This window comes from Siphateles boraxobius, unplaced genomic scaffold (assembly GCF_051911475.1).
Source record: "Siphateles boraxobius isolate OS27281-9 unplaced genomic scaffold, OSU_SipBor_1 5, whole genome shotgun sequence".
Lineage (NCBI taxonomy): Eukaryota > Metazoa > Chordata > Actinopteri > Cypriniformes > Leuciscidae > Siphateles > Siphateles boraxobius.
In genome coordinates, this window is record NW_027509141.1 from 16,130,058 (window position 1) to 16,153,216 (window position 23,159).

The following is a 23,159-nucleotide window of genomic DNA, read 5'->3' on the forward strand; positions in this document are numbered from 1 at the left end:
CTGTTTAACTGATAGTGTTAATCGGTTAAAAATTTTACTTTCGGTTAACGGATAAACGGTCAATATGAGCATCCCTATTTCGGAGATTAATATATGGATGTCTAAGAACTCTCTGTGCTTGAATAGTTCCAAAACTGAAGTCATGCTTCTTGGCACTCCACATCAACTGTACCTGCGTCACTCATCATAGACAGAGAGAAGTAGTTCTAGCTACAATGTTCTTCTGCAAAACGCATGTAGTTCTGTTTATTAACCGCTAATGTGCCAGAAGTTAAGGACTAAAGCTTTAAATAAATATTTGAATACCTACATTTATTATATAGTATGTAATATATTGTGTTATATGTTATATATTACACAATATATAAATTTCAAAGTTTTGGGTAAAGTCTTTTTAAGAAATATATTTGTATTCAGCAAGGACACATTAAAAAAAGACAGTAAAGACATTTCTAATTTTGACAGTAAAGACATTTCTAATTTTACAGAAAAAAATGTATCATGGTTTCGACCAAAATATTAAACAGCAAAGCTGTTTATTAATATTGACAATAATAAGAATAAATGCTTCTTGAGCAGCAAATCACCATGTTTGAATGATTTCTGAAGGATCATGTGAGACTGAAAACTGGATGAAAATTCATTTTGGATTAAATTTGGATTAATTGGATTAAACTGGATTAAATTACATTTGAAAATATACAAAAATAAAAAACATTTTACTGTATTTTTTGTTCAAATAAATGCAGCCTTGGTGACAAGCATGAGAGACTTTTTTCAAGCATAAAAATAAAATCATACAGAGCCAAAACTTTTTTAGTATGGTGTAGTGCCTCCTTTTGCGGCCAATACTGCATTGATTCGTCTTGAGAATGACAAATACAGGTCCTTCACAGTGGCCAGTGATATTTTGAGCCATTCCTCTTCCAGAACAGTGGCCAGGTCAATATGTGATGCTGGTGGAACACTTTTGAATTGCTCCTCCAAAATACCTCAAAGTGGCTCAAAAATATTTAGATCTGGTGACTGTGCAGGCCATGGGAGATGTTCAGCTTCACTTTCATGTTCATCAAACCATTCTGTCATAAGTCTTGCTTTGTATATTGGTGCATTAACATACTGAAACACGGCAACCACTTCAGGGTACAATCAAAGAGTATAGAAGTACCAAGAGGCGAAACTCAATAGAACGTTCCATTGCAACAAACGCGCCCATGCGCACATAGAAATATACATGTATATCTATGCCATGCGCAGATCTGCAGCTCCGCCATCTTGGACTGAACGCAACACAGCTGTCATAGAATTGAACGATACCGGTTCCATTTCAAAAGCGGTTAAGGATACTAAATAGTTGTTTCTAGTTTTTAATATCTCTATAGCCTAAACTAAAACAGTGTGTTGAATAATGTACAACAAAATAATGCTTATGGATTGGTTTTTAATTAAACCATTTTTGTCATAGAGCATGAAGCTGTCAAATAGGCTATTTATTTACCCCAAAAAACTTTTGGGGAAAACTCCCGTTTTCATACACAGCACAATTTTACAACACCAGTAACAACAGCCCATGTTCCTCATGAAATGATTAACAAATTCATTGAAAAAGCCAAAACACAATGAACAGTGAGTAGGTGAAAGGGACAACACATTAGTCAAGAGAGAATATTTAATAGTAATAGAAGATCATCACAAAATGAACAGTAATAAAATTGGTGATGGTAAGTAGATCACATCACTTCTGGCAGCATTACACACAACAAATCAACATTGTGCAAGTAAAGTCCACACATTTACTACAAATAGAATGACAATGGTAAGTATATTAGCTGTTCTATATGTTTTAGTCTTTAGTTTTATTATAATTTAATTCATCTTGACTGATAAAAAAACACATTTTACATTTGATACAGAAAAAGAGAGTTAATGTACAGATTAGCAGATGAATTAGCTTTAAAAAAATTCTGTTGCACTTCTGTTTTTGGCTGTGAGAGTTGTCGATTTTGGGTCTGTAATATATGATGGATTCTTACTCTATTGAATAGTTTCACCATGTATACAAGAGTTTTTTTGCACTTTTCCTTGTCACACACAACTTCCCTGCACTCACTGTTGTACACCTCCATGCCGCTATTTTCGTATGGAGACGTAACGTTACGTACGCTGCTCACTTTAATGTTAATAAAAACCTTTCCTACTTTACCTCTCTGCATCTTTCGGGAATCTATGAAATGCTAGTTGATTGGTTGTACACTGGTAGTTGTTGCAGTTGATGGCAGAACACGGTTTTCTTTGTTTCCAATTTTTTTCAGACATAATGTTGTACAGTTGTGCTAACGGTAAAACCGTTGGTTCAGTCCAAAATGGCGTCAGCGCGACAGCAGCGTCATCTAGTGATTGTTACCAAAACTGCAACGGAGTTTCGCCCCTTGGTACTTCTATACTCTTTGGTACAATGTTTGAACCATTGGGCGTACATGGTCTTCCAGAATGGTTTGGTAGTCATTGGCAGTGGTCCATCAAGCACAGTAGGTAATACCATAATATTGCAGCCCAAACCATCACTGATCCACCCTGTGCTTCACTCTGGGCAGCAACAGCCCGGGGTGTGAAGCCTCTTTGGGGCTTCTCAACACCGTACCTCTCACGGATGTGGGAAAGAAAGTGAAGGTGGACTCATCAGAGAACAATACATGTGTCACACTATCCACAGAAACATATGGGAGAAAACCGGATGCGTATCTGTATATTAGATTTGTGCAAGAGGTTTTAAAGTGACAGCAGCCTTAACCTGGTGCCGCATGTGATTAATGTTAATCAAACAACAAAAGACAAAAGGAAAATCACTTACTGCTCTTTTGCTGAATAACTTCAGTACATTTAATAAGAATAAGTGTATATATTTTATACAGTGAAGTCTATTTAGCATTTTATTTTTACCCTTGTTTATTCAATTTCTTACTTGAATACTACTGTTAAATAAACCTACTGTGAAAAAAATAAAAAATAAAGAATTTCAAAAATAAATAAAAAACTGTTCATTTTATTTGTATATTATATTGTATTTGTAATTTGTATCTTTGTTTGCATTGTTAAAGGAACACGCCGACTTTTTTGGACTTTAGCTTATTCGCCGTATCCCCCAGAGTTAGATAAGTCCATACATGCCTTTTTCATCTCCGTCCGTGCTGTAACTCTGTTTGACGCACCCACCGCTAGCCTAGCTTAGCACAAAGACTGGATGTAAATGGCTACAGCTAGCATACTAATCCGAATAAGTGACAAAATAACGCAAACATTTTCCTATTTACATGTTGTGATTTGTATAGTCACAGAGTGTACAAATAACAAGGTCATATGAGACACAGACATCTTTTAAAAAATCTTAAAAATCATAATTTTCCATAGTTCGATACTTTTTAGGCACAGACCGAATTGCCTCGAAACCATAGAGTATCAAAAAATCTCTTGTCGTTCGGTACCAAATTTCAATACCTAAGAGATTAATATCGTTAACGTCAGTGAGCAAATAAGCATGCAGCATGATTGTGTAGATGTAAAAGATGTGGAAAAGATCAAAAGTGTAGCTACATTTCACCAGGCTCGATGCTAACAGTGCAATATTTGCGACAAGATAATTGCTGCCAAGACTGGCAACACGACAAATCTGATGAAGCACCTGACAGTGCACTGAATAAATTTAAGAGTAGAAAATTGCTCTTTCTTTGAATGCAAGAAGAACTGGAGCGTGTCACAAACCGAAACTCGGCATATAGGCTATTTGCCTCAAAGACATGAGAAATAGGCATATAGAAAGTATGAAATGTCTACTTCAATAATCCATTCTAATCGAAAAAAAACTCTTATGTAATCCAAATGAAAGGTGGTGCATTTCTCTCCATAGGCGCACACGCACTCGCCAACACTGACTGAGAAAACACTAGTTTATTAATAAACAATTAAAATGTCTCCTTTTTTTCTGGCACATTCATAATCATTCGGCTTCTTTTTCCAGTGTTTTGTGGTAAGCTTTATTGCATGAGAGCGAGGCATATATTCCACCCCCAGTGGCCTATATGAGTCATTGAGTCTGTAAAACAAAAGTCAATAAACTGAAAAAAAAGCAATTTTTTTTTAGGTAATATGTAATGTAATCTTGTTCAAAAGAAGTTCATAAAATTGGTATATATATATTTTTTAAAAAAGTATCGCTCAGGAACCGGAACTCTCTAGGTGTGGTGAAGGGTATATGATGATGTGAGGCCGAGGGAACTTTATCAGGATGCATAGTATCCTGGATCCATGAAACAAATGACCTTTAAAAATAAAAATCTGCCTGCCTCTATGGGAATTTAACATAGGGGTGTCCTGATTTACGCAACCTGTATTTTAAGGAAGACCATTTATTTATTTACGATACATTATTCATTCACAAAGAAAATTTGTGTCCTTAAAAGTTGGATTTGTCTTCATTTTTTTAATTAAGGCATTAAGATCAATTTCCAAAAGATTATCTTTTTATTCTTCTTTTTAGTCAACTTTAGCATGGGTGTGTTCACTAATGCTATCCACTGTATATATATATATATATATATATATGCACAGAATGTAGCCCAGTGATTAACTTAATGAAATTAACAGATATATTTTAGAAAAATAGTTTTTGTAATGTCTATTTAATTATTTACTTATCTGCCACAATTATGTAATGTTTTAAATTGACTTCATTTGAACATTTATCAGCCAATTAACTATCAGTCGACCACAGAACAGGTTTAAACTGGTGTGAACAATCAGATGCGTCTAATATTGTATGGATCTCCGAAATCAACAGTTTTGTTCATAGAGCAGGTGGAACAGTATGTTCTTGCCCATACTGTCCATCGCACTGGGCTTCAGCCCTCCCTCAGGGACATCATTCTCTTTGGCATTGATGTTCACATAGTCTTCTCAGTCAAATCAAGCATGATGCCTGAAGCCATCCAGGAGAACTGCCCTGAGCGGTGAACAGCAGCACAGGGACTACTACTACTACTACTTGCTGCTTATGCAGTTTGCTTCTTGCCCAGACACTTACTGACCCTATGTCATATTCATTTGCAGGAAAATCACATTTCAGCAAAGTTTCGAACTTGAGGAAGGTGAAGCACGCATTATAGTGCGTTTAAAACAAAATTACACCTTTTAAAGTGTTTTAGCAGGAGGACAGGATTGCTGTAAATGCCTAACAAGGTCTGTAAAAAGTGCACATCAACATAGCAAATGGGATGCAAACTTCCCCTGAATGACAATCCAAGGTCTCATCACTGCAAACATTAATATAAGAGTATCTTCCCATATAAAACAAGGAAGAAAAGACAGCACATCATTAAGCCAAGTACCCCATTCATGACCCGATTTCTTGATGTCATCATGAGAGTTTAGCAAGTTAAATAAGATATAAATTGGATTACAAGTGAGACCGCTTTAGGTGCGTATGACAGAGAAATATGAATTCATAAATATTAATGCTTTTCAAGTGATTTATCAAAAACTGAAAGCTTCCCATAGAAAAAAAAATCTTGGGATATGGCGTTAAAAAAGCACAAAGATGAGTGAGTGGCATTAGCAGACTATAAGGATGTGGAGATGCATTTTAAAAAGTGGTCTGACATTTACAGTAAATGTTATTTGGACAAAAAAAATAGACAAACAGATGTATTAAACATCTACAACTATGTTAAGAGACACAGTGCTGCCTACATTTTATTTTGAGCCGAATCTGGTCGAACTGGTACGTGTGTACCAACATGTTTATGATCCTTCTATACACAGAGACATTTGCATTGATGGGCGACCATAAAAGTCTCTCACTTTGTGAATAGGAATGCATTTGCATTAAGCACCCAGTTTGCACTTGTCTAAAGTAACTGCTCACAATTACAAGATAAGCCTACAATAGCAGAAGTAACCCCTTCTGATGAAATTAAGGTTTAAACACTCTTCAATAAGGCTTCAGTTGTTTAACTAGTTTACATGCAGTGAAAGTACAATAAACCTACTGCATTTATTACTCTTATATGAATCAGCAATTTATAAATGGAAAACTACTTCTTCACTGCTGATTCCTGGTGGTTTAGAGGAGAATTACTCCGAGTCGCCCCCTGTTGTTTCACAAAATAGCACAATGGCGAGCGCGTCAAGTGTAAACGCCTCGTCCGTTTGGAGAGGTGCGCGCGCAGTCAGCGGAAACTCGCGCTCGTGCGGACGCGTCGAGTATAAACAAGGCTTAAGACAGACCAGTTTGTTTATATTATCAGGAGACAAGGAAGCTCTATTCTTTTGGACGATGTGGCCTGAGAGTGAGAACAACCTCTCACAAGGCACTGTGGTTGCAGGTGTGGACGGGTACTTGCGTGCTATGCATGCCCGATGGCCTCCTGTAGCCTCGCTAGTTGCGGCAATAACACCTGGGTGTTTTGTGTTTAAATGGTATAGTAAAGACGAATTGCTTTGGTGGAATTTAAATTCTGCTTTGCAAATTGTACATACCAGCATACCTTTTCTGTCTAAAGCGCCATCAGGACATTTTTTAAATGTAAAATTTCCATCTAAAACTCCACCGTTATCGCTCTCCATCATGCAGTGTGATTTGGCTCAGTTAGCACACTCAACTGTCGCAACAGGAAGTTATTAAAATGGACGTGATTGGCTTGCGTCAATTGCGTTAATTTATTTTAATGCGTTAAAGATTTCAAATTAATCGCAGAGATTAACGCGTTAACTTTCCCAGCCCTAATATTTACATATTATATATTAGACATGTTCTTAGTCTTTCCAGTGACATGGTGGCTCAGAAAGAAGCTAAAAGAGTTTGTTTAAATTCCAGATACATTTTATTATGTAACCAAAATATCAGTAACAACCAGAAAAGAAAGAAAAAAAATAAATAAATGGAGGACTTTTAATAATAAATCAGCTCGAAATACACTGGGACTCTTATTTTGAAATGTCTATGTCTTACTACTCCCAGTTCATTCATAAAGATTGAGAGTGATAAAATATGCACCTTAACAACAAATCTACAAAAAAAACACCATTGACGAGATTTGACAATAAATGATTTGAAGTGCTTCAACAAGAAACTCCTCATTTTTATTTTTGCAAGGTTAGCCTACTTCTATTCTTAAGTTCAGTTTAAAGTTGTACTTTTTTACTTTTTCTTATACAAGTGTGTTTTTGGCCAGGACTTGGACTTTTAAGTGAGTAAAATTTTCTCTTAAAAAAACTTAAATGAAGAGGTGTAAAAAAGTACTTGAAAATTATGCTTCAAGGACAAGTTCGGTATTTTACACTTAAAGCCCTGTTTTAAGATCGTTTCTGATGAAATAGAACGGTTAAGATTGAAATTTGAAACTTGAAACTCACCGAGTGGTCTGGGGTGTTCACTGATATGCTCACACAAAAATCGCTGCAAAAGATGCTTTCCAACCGGTTTTATCATAGTTTTTGTCCAACTCCATTGACTTGTATTGGATGTTCTGTGAGGTACGGTATTACTCCGCCGCCGGAATTGTTTGTATTCTTTCTGTAGTCTTCCAGTCGCGGTATCGTAGGCTACGCTATCCAAACATTGGCAAAGGTGCATTATCGTCACCAACTGGCTGGAGGGTCTATTATTCAAGCTCTCAATGGAAGAATGTCCGGTTGTGAGGCGTTTGGAAAAATAGGTCCACAGTTTTACAACGAATGGTAAAACACCTGTTAGAAAGCATCTTTTGCAGCGATTTTTGTGTGAGCATATCAGTGAACACCCCAGACCACTCGTTGAGTTTCACGTCTTTGTAAACTAAAGTTTAATGCGTTTTATGGATGATATTGTTCCAGTGCCCCTATGAAACCATTGTGGAGGTGGGGGGTGCTAACACAGAAACCTAAAATTCTCGGGACAGCAGCATGTGTCCAAATTTCAATCTTAACCGTTCTATTTCATCAGAAACGATCTTAAAACAGGGCTTTAAGTGTATTATATTTAATATTATACTTATATTTAAGACATTTTGTGATCTTAAATTTGAAAAAACTGAATGTAGGATGGAACTTAAGGACACCTGGGAGGGACCCTGTTATAGGATTATAATTACTATAATATGAACATTAATGTCAGATATGATGTATGCGATTTCCATCCTTTATGGTCATAGGAGAGACCAAACAAAACTCACCTTAACAGTTTGGTCCAGGGATGCAGTGGCAACACGGGCTTGTGGTCCCATCAGGCCACAGTGGATGTCGGTGATGGGGAGGGAGTGGCGGGAAAGAATGTGACGAGGTTCTGGTGTGCGGGACGAATCCAGCTGAACAACACTGAAACACAATACACCATCTTTTATTAACTTGCCGTTATGAAGTCTTTATTATAAATGACATGCTCAGGACAACAATAATTAATTATGATGAGTGTCATCAATCCTATCACATTATGTGTGTGATGAGTTGATTAAATTGATGAATGTGAAATATTAAAATATAATATATTGGGTCCAAGTGTAATAATAGAAAAGATTGATGTTTAAACTCTCTATAAAAAACATCAAAGACCTCGCAAGCTTGTGGTGTGACCTTGCAAGTACTAGTTTATAACCAGTGTTGGGAAGGTTACTTTCAATTACTAGTAATGTAACTGATTACATTTCATCGGTTTAAATCACTTCTTTTTTTTTTTACATTTAATATATTTTTGATTACTTTTCTAAATTTCTAACGAATGTTTTCAACTGTTAATCATTTTCAAACAGTTTTCACCAGGCAGAGTTAACCTTACAGTACTCAACACTGATTACTGTCAGACTTTCAAAATCCTTCATCACTTGAATTAAGATAATGATATCATTTTAAAGCACAGCCACCACAAAATCAGACTTTAGCAGCTCTTTTAATTTTGAGATCGTTCTGAGGTTAAATACAGATTTAAAATCATAACATGAAATAATATTAGATCTGACATGGTTACCAACCTTATTCAAGGAGGAAAAACATTAGCTATACATGTTCTGTATATAATGCATTTTTATCACTCGCCATAGTGGCAACTCTCAGACAGGTCGTAGCCTAAAGCTTTCAGTGGCAATGTGGATTGATGTCATTGGCAGATGTGGTGCCAAACAAGACAACCAATCAAAAGCATCAGAATAGCATCGCTTTACTAAACGGCCTTTAAATGGCAGGAGGCATTGTGCACATCAAAAACAGGTAAAGCAACAAAATAATTTTATTCAACAAATTCTAGATTTTTAAAGAAAATATTCAGATGTAACCTGCTTTGTAATCGTTAACATTTTCATAAGTAACTAATTTAATTACTCATTTTTTCTGAGTAACTGAAACATATTACAGTAACATTTATTTTGTAATTACTCCCCAACACTGATTGCAAGTGAGCTACTGCAGGGCTTGACGATAACTTTTCTCAGAAGGAGCATTGAAAAATGTAAAAATTTAGGAGCACAGTGAGATCTTTAGGGGTGCAATGGAAATTTACTTAAAAATGTGTTTTTCCATAATAAAGGGATACGAAGAGACATAAGCAAAATTATTTAATTCATTTGAATGCAAAAAGTACATGAGTTTTTTTCTGCCGTAAAACAGTATTTAAAGGGATAGTTCACCCAAAAATGAATTACTATTCTGTAATTTTACTCTCCCTCATGTCTTACAAATCCGTAAGACCTTCATTCATCTTCGGAACAAAAATGAAGATATTTTGATGAAATCTGCAAGCTTTCTGTCCCTCCATTGACAGTTATGTAACTACCACTTTGGTGCTTCTAAAAGTTCATAAAGAGATCGTAAAACTAATCCATATGAATTGAGTGATTTAGTCTAAATTTTCGGAAGACTTGATCTCTTTATATGATGAACAGATTTAATTTAGGCTTTCATACACATAAACATTCATCAACTCACATCAATTATGGTAAACGCAAGCTCAAGCATGTTCGATTAACATGCGAGAACCAATGAGGTTTTGGCACTTTTGAGCTTCTGCAAGAGGTTTATTCTCGCATGTCAAGCAGGTTCGGTTGAGCTTTTGTTTATGTTTGCTGATCAATGATTATATGTGAATAAAATCCTAAATTCAATCTGAAATTCAATCATATAAAGTGATCGTATCTCTTTATACGATCTCTTTGTGAACTTTTTAAAGCTTCAAAGTGTCAGTTGTCTAAGCTGTCAATGGACGGAAAGAAATCTCTCAGATTTCATCAAAAATATTTTTATTTGTATTCTGAAGATGAGTGAAAGTCTTACGGGTTTGGAACGACATGACGAAGAGTAATAAATGACAGAATTTTCATTTTTGGGTGAACTATCCCTTTAATAATTATATGATTATTTTTACTCCAAAATGTATAAAAAGTATGAACACCTCTATAAAGTATAAAGTGCTAAAAACAAAACAAATGTCCGCTTGCTTCTGCCCTTTGCAGCACATCAAGTTGTAGTCAAAAATGAGTTTTTGTGGACTTCCACCTCCATATCCTCCTCAGGGTCGACTGTTTCGGTCGTAACTCTAGTTTCTGCACTTGGTATTTTGAAATAATGACTACTACGTCGAGTATCAAGCTCGCTGCGTGTTTACTTGAGAATGTTTTTATTATTTATTTATTTTTAAAATGTATGGTGTCTAGTGTATAGGCAATATCACGCTCTCACGCATTTATTTTTTAGCATTGTTGGGACTTGGGAGGAGTAAAATTTACATATGTGGTTTCAACCACCAGATGCATTTACACTTGTCCAGTTTCGTCTGGAATGCGGCCCAGACCTCCTCCTGAAGTGGTTTAGGCGATCGGATTTAAATCCTTCTCAAATGTGTTTCGAAGGGCATTTACACCTGATCTTTTCACGATGCGATCTGAGAAAACGCATGAAGTGGCCAGGTGTAAACAGCCCAGAAGGCACGTTTGTGTTGATTACGTGATTATTATTATTATTTTCAACAGACAAAATTGGTTCAGCGCAGAGACAGCGTCGTTGTTTAAAAAAACTTTGTTAAAAAAAAAAATTGTATTTGCACACGTGCACCTAAATACATTTTACAGTTCGCACACATCTATTTTTAGTTAAAAATGCGAGTGAAATGCTCGCACTGTTGAGACCTGTCTACTCAGCTATAGGCTACTGAGCAAGTTTACAACTTCAGAAAAGCCACACATATGGATCTGGTTATGTGATGCAAATTTCCAAATTGTATTAGTTTAGAAATTAGGCATTTTGAGGACATAACGTGGTATTGTGCAAGGAATTGCATAAGAATAAGTCTTTATTAATTGATAAGTTGCCCCTTAATCATAATTTTCCGTGAAAAGGAATACAAGTTGTTGCTGTTTACTAAATGTTCATATCAGCTGGAAACTGCTTTGATTTGTACGTTTTGAGTCTTGTAAAACGTTTTTCCAATGAGCCTGTTTTGGATTTTTTTTTTTATTCTGAATTTTGTTTCTTGTTTTCTTCGCAGTATTGATGGATTCTTTTTTAAAGTGTCTAATACTTAATTATGCAGGAAGAGTTTGCTTTCTGTAACTTTAACTGATACAGTTTACTTAACTTCACTTTTGCTTTGCAAAAATAAGGCAAACATTTCTTTCAGTAAACTGAACTTGTTAGAATGTAGAGTCAAACTGCTAATGACTATTGAATGTATCTGGCCAAATGATTAGCTTGAAAAAGATGATTGATTGAATGAGAGAGATGGAGAGAAGAGAAGAAGATCCAGATGGAAACACAAGGATATAGTGAGATGAGACAGAATTGAACCCCATTCTGTCAGCACCACTGCATGACGCAGCACCGCTGCGTCGGCTCAGGGGTCGACCTCTGTTGAACAACATCTGTGATGCACATCTGCGTTTTTATGTGAGAGAGTGTGGTTCATTTCTGATCTGAACGAGTTTCATATTCATGAGTGAGGGTCAATGCCTTCTATCCACAGCTCACTTCCACCGTTTTCACGTGAGTTATCATAGCAGCCTAAAGCCCAAAGTATGCGCACTGTCTGCGTGGTGTAATTTTCGTACGTTTTGGTCATCAAGAGGTCCCGAGGACATCCGCGCACACCGTCCTCATGCAGCACAATTTTTGTGTCCGTGTGGACGGTGCGCGTAAAACAGGGCATGTGCGAGTGACTTGAGTGTGAGTGACAGTCCACTAGGCCGAAGGTGTCTCTCCACACTCTCAGAAAAAAAACTTTGAAAAGCTTGCACTCTAAATTGTGCGCGAGACGGAGCGGAACACAAAAAAAAATTAAGTGGTTCAACTCACTAATCGAGGTCACAGGATGACTTAAAATTATTTTATTATATTTCAAAACATCTAACTTAATTTAACTAAATAAATAGAATACAGGTGTAATTTATATATATATATCAACATGAAGGAAAAAAAAAAAGTGCTCAGCCTTGATCCTGGTATGTTATACCAGAAAATTATACAGTGGATAGCATAAGTGAACACACACATGCTAAAGTTGACTAAAAAGAGGAATAAAAAAATCATCTTTTGGAAATTGATCTTAATGCCTCAATTTAAAAAAATGAGAAAAAATCCAACCTATTTTCTTTGTGAATGAAAAATGTATCGTAAATAAATAAATGTTCTTCCTTAAAATACAGGTTGCACAAGTCAAGACACCCTTATGTTAAATTCCCAGGATATGTTAAATGGATCCAGGATACTATGCATCCTGATAAAGTTCCCTTGGCCTTTGGAATTCCCCACATCATCATATACCCTTCACAATATCTAGAGATTGACATGGGATACTTTCCATAAGATCATCTCTCAATGCAAATCAAACCAGCTATTAGCCTAACTGAAATAACACCATGCCAATCTCTAGCCTTTAAAAATAAAAATCTGCCTGCCTCTATGGGAATTTAACATAGGGGTGTCCTGACTTATGCAACCTGTATTTTAAGGAAGAACATTTATTTATTTACGATACATTATTCATTCACAAAGAAATTTGGTGTCCAAAAGATGATTTTTATTCCTCTTTTTAGTCAACTTTAGCATGGGTGTGTTCACTTATGCTAGGCACTGTATATAAATCATAAATGCCACAGTGACTTAAAAGGACAAAATGTCACAATGAAGGACAATATGCCACCATTAAAGGCCATTATGACATCATAAAGAACTTTGTGAGATGGTAAAGAGCAATGATCAGTTTTTATAATGCATTTTTATGTTTGTTAAACATTTACGTTATTTCTTTGAAAATTTGAAACAAGCTAGTAATTAGATCTATAATGTAACATTTTTGTTATAAAGAAAGAGTTCAAAAAGACTTGGTTAGGAACACTCTGACGAATGCCTTCACTATTATGATCTCACTACATCAGATCAGTTACTGAATCAACTCTCTGACTCACTTTCTAAACTGACAATTTTCCATAAAAATGTGTATATTGTGATATTTTGTATAGATGACAAAGTTTATGAAAAAAATATACAATTACATAGCATTTATGCTATGCATAACATATGCATGGGCAATATACCGTAAGCAAAAGCAATGAAATAATATAAAAAACAATGAAAACAGATGTAAGATACTCTGTTGTGACTCTGGGTTAAACACTAAAAAAAGAAGGATGTGCGCAACCACTTCAATCACTTTGAGGTCTCTCGTTCTGTCCTGCATCTGTAGGTGAGCGTGTGTCCTCCTCTCACACTTTAGATTCCCCTCGTTCTTCACAGCGCTTCATTCTTCATGCCACGCTGTGCTTGCTGTTGTTCACTCAGCAGCAAGGTCACAGCCAACACAAACGGCACGGTTCAAAGCGGTGACGTTTACGGGCAAACACAATTAAGCGGCTGTCTTAATGAATCAATAAGAGCCTAGTGTGTTGCTAAGGATAAACATGAATGCATCAGACAAACAACAAAACATGATCCCAATGAAGTCATGCAGTTCCAGAGGAGCATGTGCCAGCTGAACAACTGCCATTGAGTGGGAGAAGCTTTTTCCAGGTAATAGGGTTAATGATATTGTCCACAATAAAGAAAAAGAAAACGTGCCAAGTTCTTATAAATAATAATAATAATAAAAAGCGCTTTACATAGTAGGGGGGAATCTCCTCAATCACCTATTCCTATTCGTGTTCGTGTTTGTTTCCTATTCTGAAAAACTTTTGTATGATTCTCAAGAAAGTCTTTAAATGTAATGTCATTTGGTGCAACCAAGTGAAAAATTAGTAGCACATCTTAATCATTATTATTTTAAAGATTAAAAATTACGTTTTTGGAAAGTCCCCATCACTGTTATTTTAGTATTAATTTTATCATTATCATATTATTATTATAATATTTATCAATATGTTGGATTAGCTTTTATTTTCAGTTTTCATTCTAATTCTAGTTTGTTTTATATATTTATAAATGCTTTTGTCATCGTTTTAGTTTTTTAGGGTTTTGAATGTTTCTTTTTAGCTTTAATTTATTTTTATTTTGAGTTTTATTTTTTATTTTAAGTTTGTCATCTGAAATTTTTTGGAAAATTGTAATAAGTTTAAGTATTGGTTTTAGTGGTAACACTACAATAAGATCTCAATAGTTGACATTAGTGAATAGCTATTAGCTACATTATTCTCACAGCATTTATTAACCTTTCATAATGTTAGTTAACAAAAATGTTCATGTTAGATCACAGTGCATTAGCTAATGTTAACAAATAGAACTTTTTTAATTTTAAAATCTTTAAAGGTATAAATGCTGAGATTTACTTCAAGATTAATAAATGCCGTAGAAGTATTGTTCATTGTTAGCTCGTGTTAACTAATGTAATTAACCAATCCTAACTATAATGAACCATATTCACCGTTTTAGTTTTGAATATTGAATAGCATTTTACAACCTGAACTAATCGTGCCATGTCATAAAAGTGTCAAATTATCTGATTAAAAGACGTGACTTTGAATAATAAAAGATTATGCCAAACTGCTTGAATTACTGAAAAGAAAATCTTATTAATTCTCTTTTAATAATTCTCATTATGATATCAGGACATTTGTATCACCCTTCATTTTTGAGTTGATGCCCCTTTAAAATAAGTGAACTGCAATTCAGAAATAAAAACATGCTCATCATAGAAAAGTTATATTCAGGTCACTGTGCATATGGATTGCTTTTTTGTACTATCTGTTGAAATAAATTAGTATTTAGTCATCATAGGCACGTTCAAAACCGTTCTATGCATTTGTGGGCCCTAAAATGCCATCTAGATGGGCATTTAGATGAGGCAGCTCAAATAGAGCGCAGTGACGTCACACTTCTGGACCTCTCAGCAGCATGTGAGGGTCAGGGAACGTTGATTATAGTGATGGCTGAGAGGTTATTCTGTCGAGTGATACCGATACAGAATAATAGATGCGCGTCATCTCCTTTCAAAACTCAGAGACAGACGCTGAATTATTCATCCTGGTTTGATGGCTGTGCGGGTCTCTCTTGCCTCCTCCTTTCATATATTGCAGCCCGTGGGCCTGGTTTACCTTAGCTAATGCAGTCAAACAAACACAATGTGCTCTGGACCTTCATTTAGGATTCCTGAGTGTCTGTCATTGCAAGAAATCGCTGGTCTTCTCCTTCAACATTCAGTTCAAAGTCAGCAGTTATCAGAAAAATACCAGCAAGAAACCTAAAACTGTAAATCTTTAAAATAATATCACACGTTTGTGCATTCCTCATAAATGATAATGCTCAGAGAGCTTTGAATGAGGTGAATGACGTTGCTTATCAGTCTCAACTCTTCAGCTTCAAAGGTATTTTTTTTTTTAGATCAATAACAATAGCAGCACAGTTTAATAGAGATGGACAGATCGGCTGAACACAGACAGCTAGGAAGTTGAATTGCCACAGCATCTGAAAGAAGTGAGATTAAACACCTGAGGCTACAGGGAGGAGAGCTGCAGGTTTTAGCTGGTTGAAAGTCGTTCTTCATATGTTTTATATCATTACTCTGATTGAGATTTTCTTAAAGCAATTTTGAAACAAAGTGGAGATGTATGGTTGTTAATCTAGATTTATTTTACCTTCTCCACCTGTTGTTGTACATTGAAACCATGGTGCCATCTACTGGCGGTAACATGGAAGATGGAAACATGGAAAAATACACTTACTGCATTTTTACATTTTCAAAAAACTTGTAGTATGATTTATAAGCTGTTCTCCTAATGGGGGCCAAAATATTTCCCAAGAAGGACAAGGATTTTAGATATTTAAATGTCCCCACAACAGAGGGTATACCTGAACCACACACACACCAATTACAAGTTTAGTTCAGCCAATTGCTACTAAAGAAAAAGCATTTAAGCAAAACATGCTATGGTCAAAGTGTCTAAATAATTTTTGCTCCCAAATTTGTATAAATTTTACTGGTAGTCGACTGTATGAAACCTTTTTGGGTATAATATGTCAGTTTACTTTATTTTGCTAACCTCACTTACATTAAATATAACAAATGATATCAGGTGTCTGAATAATTTTTGGTTTGAGAGAGTGTGTGTGTGTGTGTGTGTGTGTGTGTGTGTGTGTGTGTGTGTGTGTGTGTGTGTGTGTGTGTGTGTGTGTGTGTGTGTGTGTGTGTGTGTGTGTGTGTGTGTGTGTGTGTGTGTGTGTGTGTGTGTGTGTGTGTAAATATATACAGTACTGTGCAAAAGTCTTAGGCACGTTGGTATTTTCACCCCCCAAAAAATGGTTTTAAGCCAGTTATTGTATATTTTGCTGTAGTGTGTCAGTAGGAAATATCAGCTTACATTTCCAAACATTCCTTTTGCCATTCATTTTATCATCAAGACTGTCTGTGATTATATGAAGAAACAGAAAAAACTGAGACTAAATCCAGAAGAACTGCTGCTACATCTCCAAGGCGCTTGAAGAAACCTTCCTGCAAAGCTTTAGTAGTGTGGAATGTTTTAGTCACTTGTGTAAAAATGCTGTAAAGTCAGGATGCTTTCAAAAATAATGTCATAAATAGATTTTATTAATCAATTACCTTCTATTAACTAAATCAAATGCAATATTTTTAAAACCGCTTTTGTTCTAGATACTCTTGAGCATAGTTTTTCAGGTTTCTTCAAGCATCTTGGAGACGGTGCCACAGTTCTTCTGGATTTAGTCTGTCTCAGTTGTTATCTGTTTCTTCATGTAATCACAGACAGACCCGATGATTTTTTTACAATGGGCAATTCCCTGGAGGCAAATTCCCACGAAGACCATCCAGTCAGGTCTAAAATATAAACACTTACAATAGGCTTAACCATAGTGAATCAAGGCAAGACAAAACACGTTTTGAAGAAGGGTTGATGATATATGCTATATATTATATTAACCTTTAAATTTTGTTAATTTTAAACAAAAAAGTTATAGTGTACCTTATATACAAATAATACGAATATTCATGTAATGTTCTATTTTTATCTTCCATCTAATTATATGAGAAATATTTTGAAGTCTTTTCAAGTCTTTCATTTACGGAGAAAACTACTGAATCATTGATTTGACTTTTCTGAAACCACTTAGTTTGTGTTCCACTCATTGTGTCGTATTAATATTCTAGTCTCATCTCTCAATATTCCAGAGATTCAGATGGAGTTCCCCTACACGTTCCTGCCAAACACTGAATATGAGAAGACAAGCCGAAATTGAACAATGTCACCTCTAAAACTGAGTCTTTAACTAAATTTATAGTGTCGCTTCAAGGGCTGGTGTATTATGAGAGAATTATAAATACATGTATTACTACCAGTATGCCAAATATTTGAAAGTTCATTATTACTCAAGTCAGAACAAACAAAAAACCTACATCAATATGACCTCCTGCATGTGTAACTGATAACTGAGGGAACCTCTGTAGATTTGGTGTCACTTATTGAGGTCAAGACTTCACTCATATCCACAATTAACAGAGGAAACAAAAGAGAAATGATTAGTGAAGATTTTAACACACCTGGAGAGATTCCATATGAGAGCCAGATTGTCTTTTCCTCCTGAAACAAAATGACTGCTGTCATCAGTGAAATGGATGCAGCTCAGGTCTTGATAGTGGCGACTCAAAATAGCCAGCAAATTTCCTGTTGACACCTATTAGAAAGTATTAAATGTTAATGCTATAAAATAAAAATATGACTCCTGTCCCAGCTTAATATGCAGAGAAAACTGCAAGTCACTTGTCACAAGACTCGATGACAAATAAGTGTGTCCACAATAAAGAATACGGAAAATCTAGTTTAAAAGACCAAGTACTAAATGTGCCAAGTTCATAGAAATGTACTCTGACTCTTTGCATTCATGTTGGTTTCATATGGTTTAAAAAATAATAATAATGATGCCATTTTTAACAGAAATGTATTTTAATTACTAAATAATGTGGAGTAACCATCAAGTAAAATGTCCTTATTTTCCTTAAAGTCTTAATTATATGAGTGCACACATCTTTATCATTATTTCCATAAAGGTTTTTAAACATATTTAAGATCAACTTTTTTTCTTTTCTTTTTTTTTTTAAATATTGTTAATTCATAAATTTTCCTACGTTTTTTGGGGAGTCGCACCATATGACACTTTACAACCTGAACTAACATGTCCTAATAGTGACCTTGACACACAATCACAGTTTTATTATGATATCAGTTGCACAAACCTGACATTTGTTCAAAAATATTTTGTGAATTTTAAGTCAAATTTTGAATGTATTTTTTAATCAATTAACTGAATGAGAATCATGTCAATATCATTTCAATATCATATTCTTTGATAACCAAAACAAATCTCCTCACCTCCCACAGGTATATAGCTTCAGCAATGCCTGCCAGTACATAGAGGCCATTAGGAGATGCACAGAGACACGTAACAATCCCAGGACACACAATCTTCTGCTGAAGCTGGTCCTGAAAGTTAATGATGTGCAGAATCAAAAAGTTATTCAGAGCAGAACAGCTTTGTTCTGGGCATTTAGAAGAGTTGTTGCAATAGAGTGTCATAGATTCAAAGTCACAGCCATTGAAGATGCCTTTATTTGAGACATGCACATACTTCTGGCTGGTACAAGTTTTCTATTGTTCGTATTTTTGAATGGTTCTGACAGGTTCAGTTTTAACTACACAACGGCAGAGAGATGGTGAGGGCGAAATAAAGTTTGTGTCCAGTGTTCATTTATTAAACCAAAACAGTTATAGCATGTCTACATCTGGCTGTCAAACATTGTGTGCTCATGCTTGGTTGATTGGATGTAAACACTCTAGGAGTCATAAAGATTTGTCTCAGGTTAGAGATTTACTTGGGAAATATAATCTACCCCAACTTTGCAGATTAGCAACATGTCAAACATAAGTAGGCTACTTCTTGTATTTAAAAAAGGGTGAAACCAGGGTCACAACACAATCATCTATATAAACAGCGACTTAATTCATCTCTGGTGGCAATGATAACCTAATGCGCTGTTGTTATACAACAATTTATTCAATATTTAGGCTACTATTTATATCATGATCTGATATGTGTCAATAATGCTTATTAAAAATGGAAAAACTGGACTTTATTTCATCTGACAAATAACATTGATTTTTGTATAATATTTCTGTTTATGTATAAAGGAAAGTTTATACTTTAGGTCACATTTTTTCACAATTTCAATAACCTTTTTTTGGTTTCAATTAGATGCTACATGTAACAAAGTTTTAATTTTTAAAAAGTACAAAGCCTTTCATGTCATTTATTTTAATAAGCTCAGAAAATGCATGTTGGTGTATCCAAACGGTCAATGTTTGTGATGATTTTCTTAATTCATATTTTTCCTATCCATTTTATTCATTTATGAATTGTTCCTCATTAATTTTATCTGTGAATTGCATTCAGATATCCATACTTCATATATTAACCTCCATCATACAGAATATTCATATACTCATTATTTTTAGCTACTCATTTAGGTTTATCTTTTATTCTGTTTGAGTGATATTCACGTGTAGTATTCTCCAAGAGTATGTTGGTGTACTCACATCTTCATATACATTAAGAGAGATATCTTAGTTTATTTTGTTTTGTTAGATATTGGATGCATTCCAACTACTGGCTGAGTGATAATGTTTCTCAGAATTAGTTATTCATGGTACCAGGTACTTTTCAAGAAACAGTGTTTGTAAGAGGTAAGATATTGTATTTGAAAGTGCTGTCTTTGTTCTAAATGTGTCAAAACCATACCTCGTCTATCTTTCTTTTTTTTTAATCAATCTTTGCAACCATAGCATTTGACTGGTCATGCCGACCTAGCTTAGGAGTTTAGGTATAGGAGTTTAAGAGGATGTAAGTTTCCTGCATATTCTTCCGTTGTCAAACCAATTCTTCTGTTGTGACCAAAGATAGCCTGCGATAAATTTCTGACAGTGATAGAAATTTAGCATGATCATCTCAGTGTGTTTGCTGCTACGACATAGGCTACATCTACTGACTAGCCATTAAAAATGCAACATGAAAGGCCATATTGATCAACGCGACATGGCATTAAAACTTAAAGCTTCTACCTCAAGCTCCATTTACAAAATTAGCATGCCAAGTTGGCCTCTTTTCTCTAGCCATGATGACAAAGTCCATATTCTCCTCTTTCGCTTTTACCACTAACGCATGCTGAAGACGTTTTATTTTTCTATAGGAACTTGCGAGGTAGACTAAGCTACATACATGTCGTACCCAAGTTTATTAGATCTACGTGATTTCTCTGATGCAGGTATTAAAGTGACGGCTAATATTCCTGCTGCTGTCTGTGCTTTAAATGTTACTCAAACAACAAAAGACATAGAAAACAATTCTCACTGCTCAACTAAAAAACTTTTGTAACTTCATTAAGGATTAATCTATATTTAACTTATACAGTGAAGACTATGCAGTGTTATTTTACATTTAATTTATTTACATTCAATTTACATTTACATTTATTCATTTAGCTGACGCTTTTTATCCAAAGCGACTTACAATTGCTATACATGTCAGAGGTCGCACGCCTCTGGAGCAACTAGGGGTTAAGTGTCAGTGGATTCGAACCCGGGTCTCTCACACCAAAGGCATGTGTCTTATCCATTGCGCCATCACCACCCCACTACTATAGCCTACCTGAAAACTACTTAGACCTGCCTGAAAAGTAGTCAATTTCATTTGTATCTTTGTTCTAGTGCAGGGGTTTTCAAATTGGGTGAATGTGAGCCTCCCCTTACAGTTGGTTAGGACAGCCGAGCCCCTCCTTCCCCAAAATCCCGCCCGCCTGCCCTAACACACACACGCCTCTGCAGTAAATGCCATCTTTTGTGTGTTCCAGGCAATGATGAGTTTTAATAAAAACTGATAAAATGTAAATATTTTTCAACATCGCATTTGAATACCTTTTATTTCCACAACTTTTTTAAAAGTGCATTCATAAACTATTCTTTGCAACAGCAAAACATTTCCAACTTCATGCAGGCCTAATTGAGGCTACTTTTAAAATCACTGAACATCAGTAGGCCTAACCACAAGTCAACAAAACATGCTTAACATGTGTTATGCAATGAGTAGCCATGTTACTATGATGTTATGGGGTTTGCCTGCCATATTTGAGGAAACAAGATGCTTCTCTAGCCTTCATGTATATATTGCCAAACCACTGTATTATGCTTTTTTGTGACTGCAAATCATCACGCTTCCTCTCAAAAAACTCAACTGGCTTGTTCACTAAATTTGTGTGCATAGTTTCAATGTGATGCCGAAGTTTGCATGGTCTCATGCTATCATTTGCTAGCACCTCTTTGCAACACACAAAGAGAGAGAGAGAGAGAGAGAGAGAGAGAGAGAGAGAGAGAGAGAGAGAGAGAGAGAGAGAGAGAGAGAGAGAGAGAGATGCAGCTCGGACCCCGACTACTCAGGATCATATTTCCTAAGATTTTTGCTGGGTCCCGTCTCCTCCCTTAATGCTGACTTTTGTTGACTTGTGACAATGAAACGATGCATTTTAAAACTGATACACGCACGCACAATTAGGCTACCGATATCAGGGGCTAAAGTCCTGAGTCTGAATTTTTTTATGGTATCTTTTTATGAATGCAGGACAGTATCACTGTTATTAATAAAGCTACTGATGTCTCACTGAAAAGGATTTTCCCAAAAATTTTAAACATTTATTAGGCTTCAAAATATAACAACTTTTAATTTAAGTTAACTTAAAACAATCCTCACTTAAACCTATAATAAATGTCATATTTACCTGTACCTTTCCTGTCTAACAGTAACACGTATGAAATAGACAGAAATTGAATAAGGTTATAAAACAGTCGACACTGCATAAATTATAAATGAAATATAGATTAATCCTTATTAAAGCTACTAGGGTTCTTTAGTCAAGAGCAGTGAGTAATTTTCTCTGTTCCCTTTGTTCTTTGGTTAACTTTACGGACAGAGAGAATGATTGGCTGATGTCACTTTAAGATCTGCCGCTGCTGACAGGATCTCTTTCTCTCACTACTCTTTACTATCCATTTAAGATTTTATTTAACTCATTAAGACTGTTCTTGTGAGGATACTCGACAAAACGGACATTTTGGCATAAATGTGTGGTTTATTGTTCGTTCAAGCGCGAAAGAGAACTCTAGCACGCGCCTTTCTGTGCGTCATGCGTGCGTGTGTGTGTCTGTGTGTCTGTGTGTGTCAGGAGGACATTCACTGACAGCGCGTTATCTTTTGTCTTGTCGCGAATGAATGGTTTAAAAGCATTTGCGTGAATAAGAGCGTGATCATACAAAAATGTATCGCATGCGTTGCCGGAATACTTTAAGCCCTGCGATATTAATAGAGCTGCATACGGAGTTATTTTTTCTTCGCGTGTCGCGCCTCCCCTGTGGCTCATTGACGCCCCCCAGGGGAGGCGCGCCTCACCTATTGAAAACAACTGTTCTAGTGTATTTATTTGTGCTATTGCTTTGAATTTGATTATTTGTTATTTTTGTACATTTTAATCATGTTTTAATGTATATTAGTTAGGCTAGCAGTTTTAGCTGTGGTATCAAAATTGGAATAGAATATTTTCACTATCTAAAATGTATTTTATCACTAGCCTACTGCCTGTTTTAGCGGAACGCCATTGGGATGATTTTGGC

At 35.5% G+C, this 23,159-nt stretch overlaps 1 protein-coding gene across 1 annotated transcript in view; it reads right to left on the reverse strand.

Annotated features, from left to right (window-relative positions):
- Positions 1–23,159, reverse strand: part of wdr18 (WD repeat domain 18) — an 86,231-nt gene that overhangs the window by 62,600 nt on the left and 472 nt on the right. The window contains exons 2-4 of the mRNA XM_077202926.1: positions 18,819–18,929; positions 17,990–18,123; positions 8,205–8,346 (exon numbers count right to left, since the gene is read on the reverse strand). Of these exons, the coding sequence (XP_077059041.1) occupies positions 8,205–8,346; positions 17,990–18,123; positions 18,819–18,929 (387 nt within the window). The remainder of the gene's footprint in view (positions 1–8,204; positions 8,347–17,989; positions 18,124–18,818; positions 18,930–23,159) is intronic.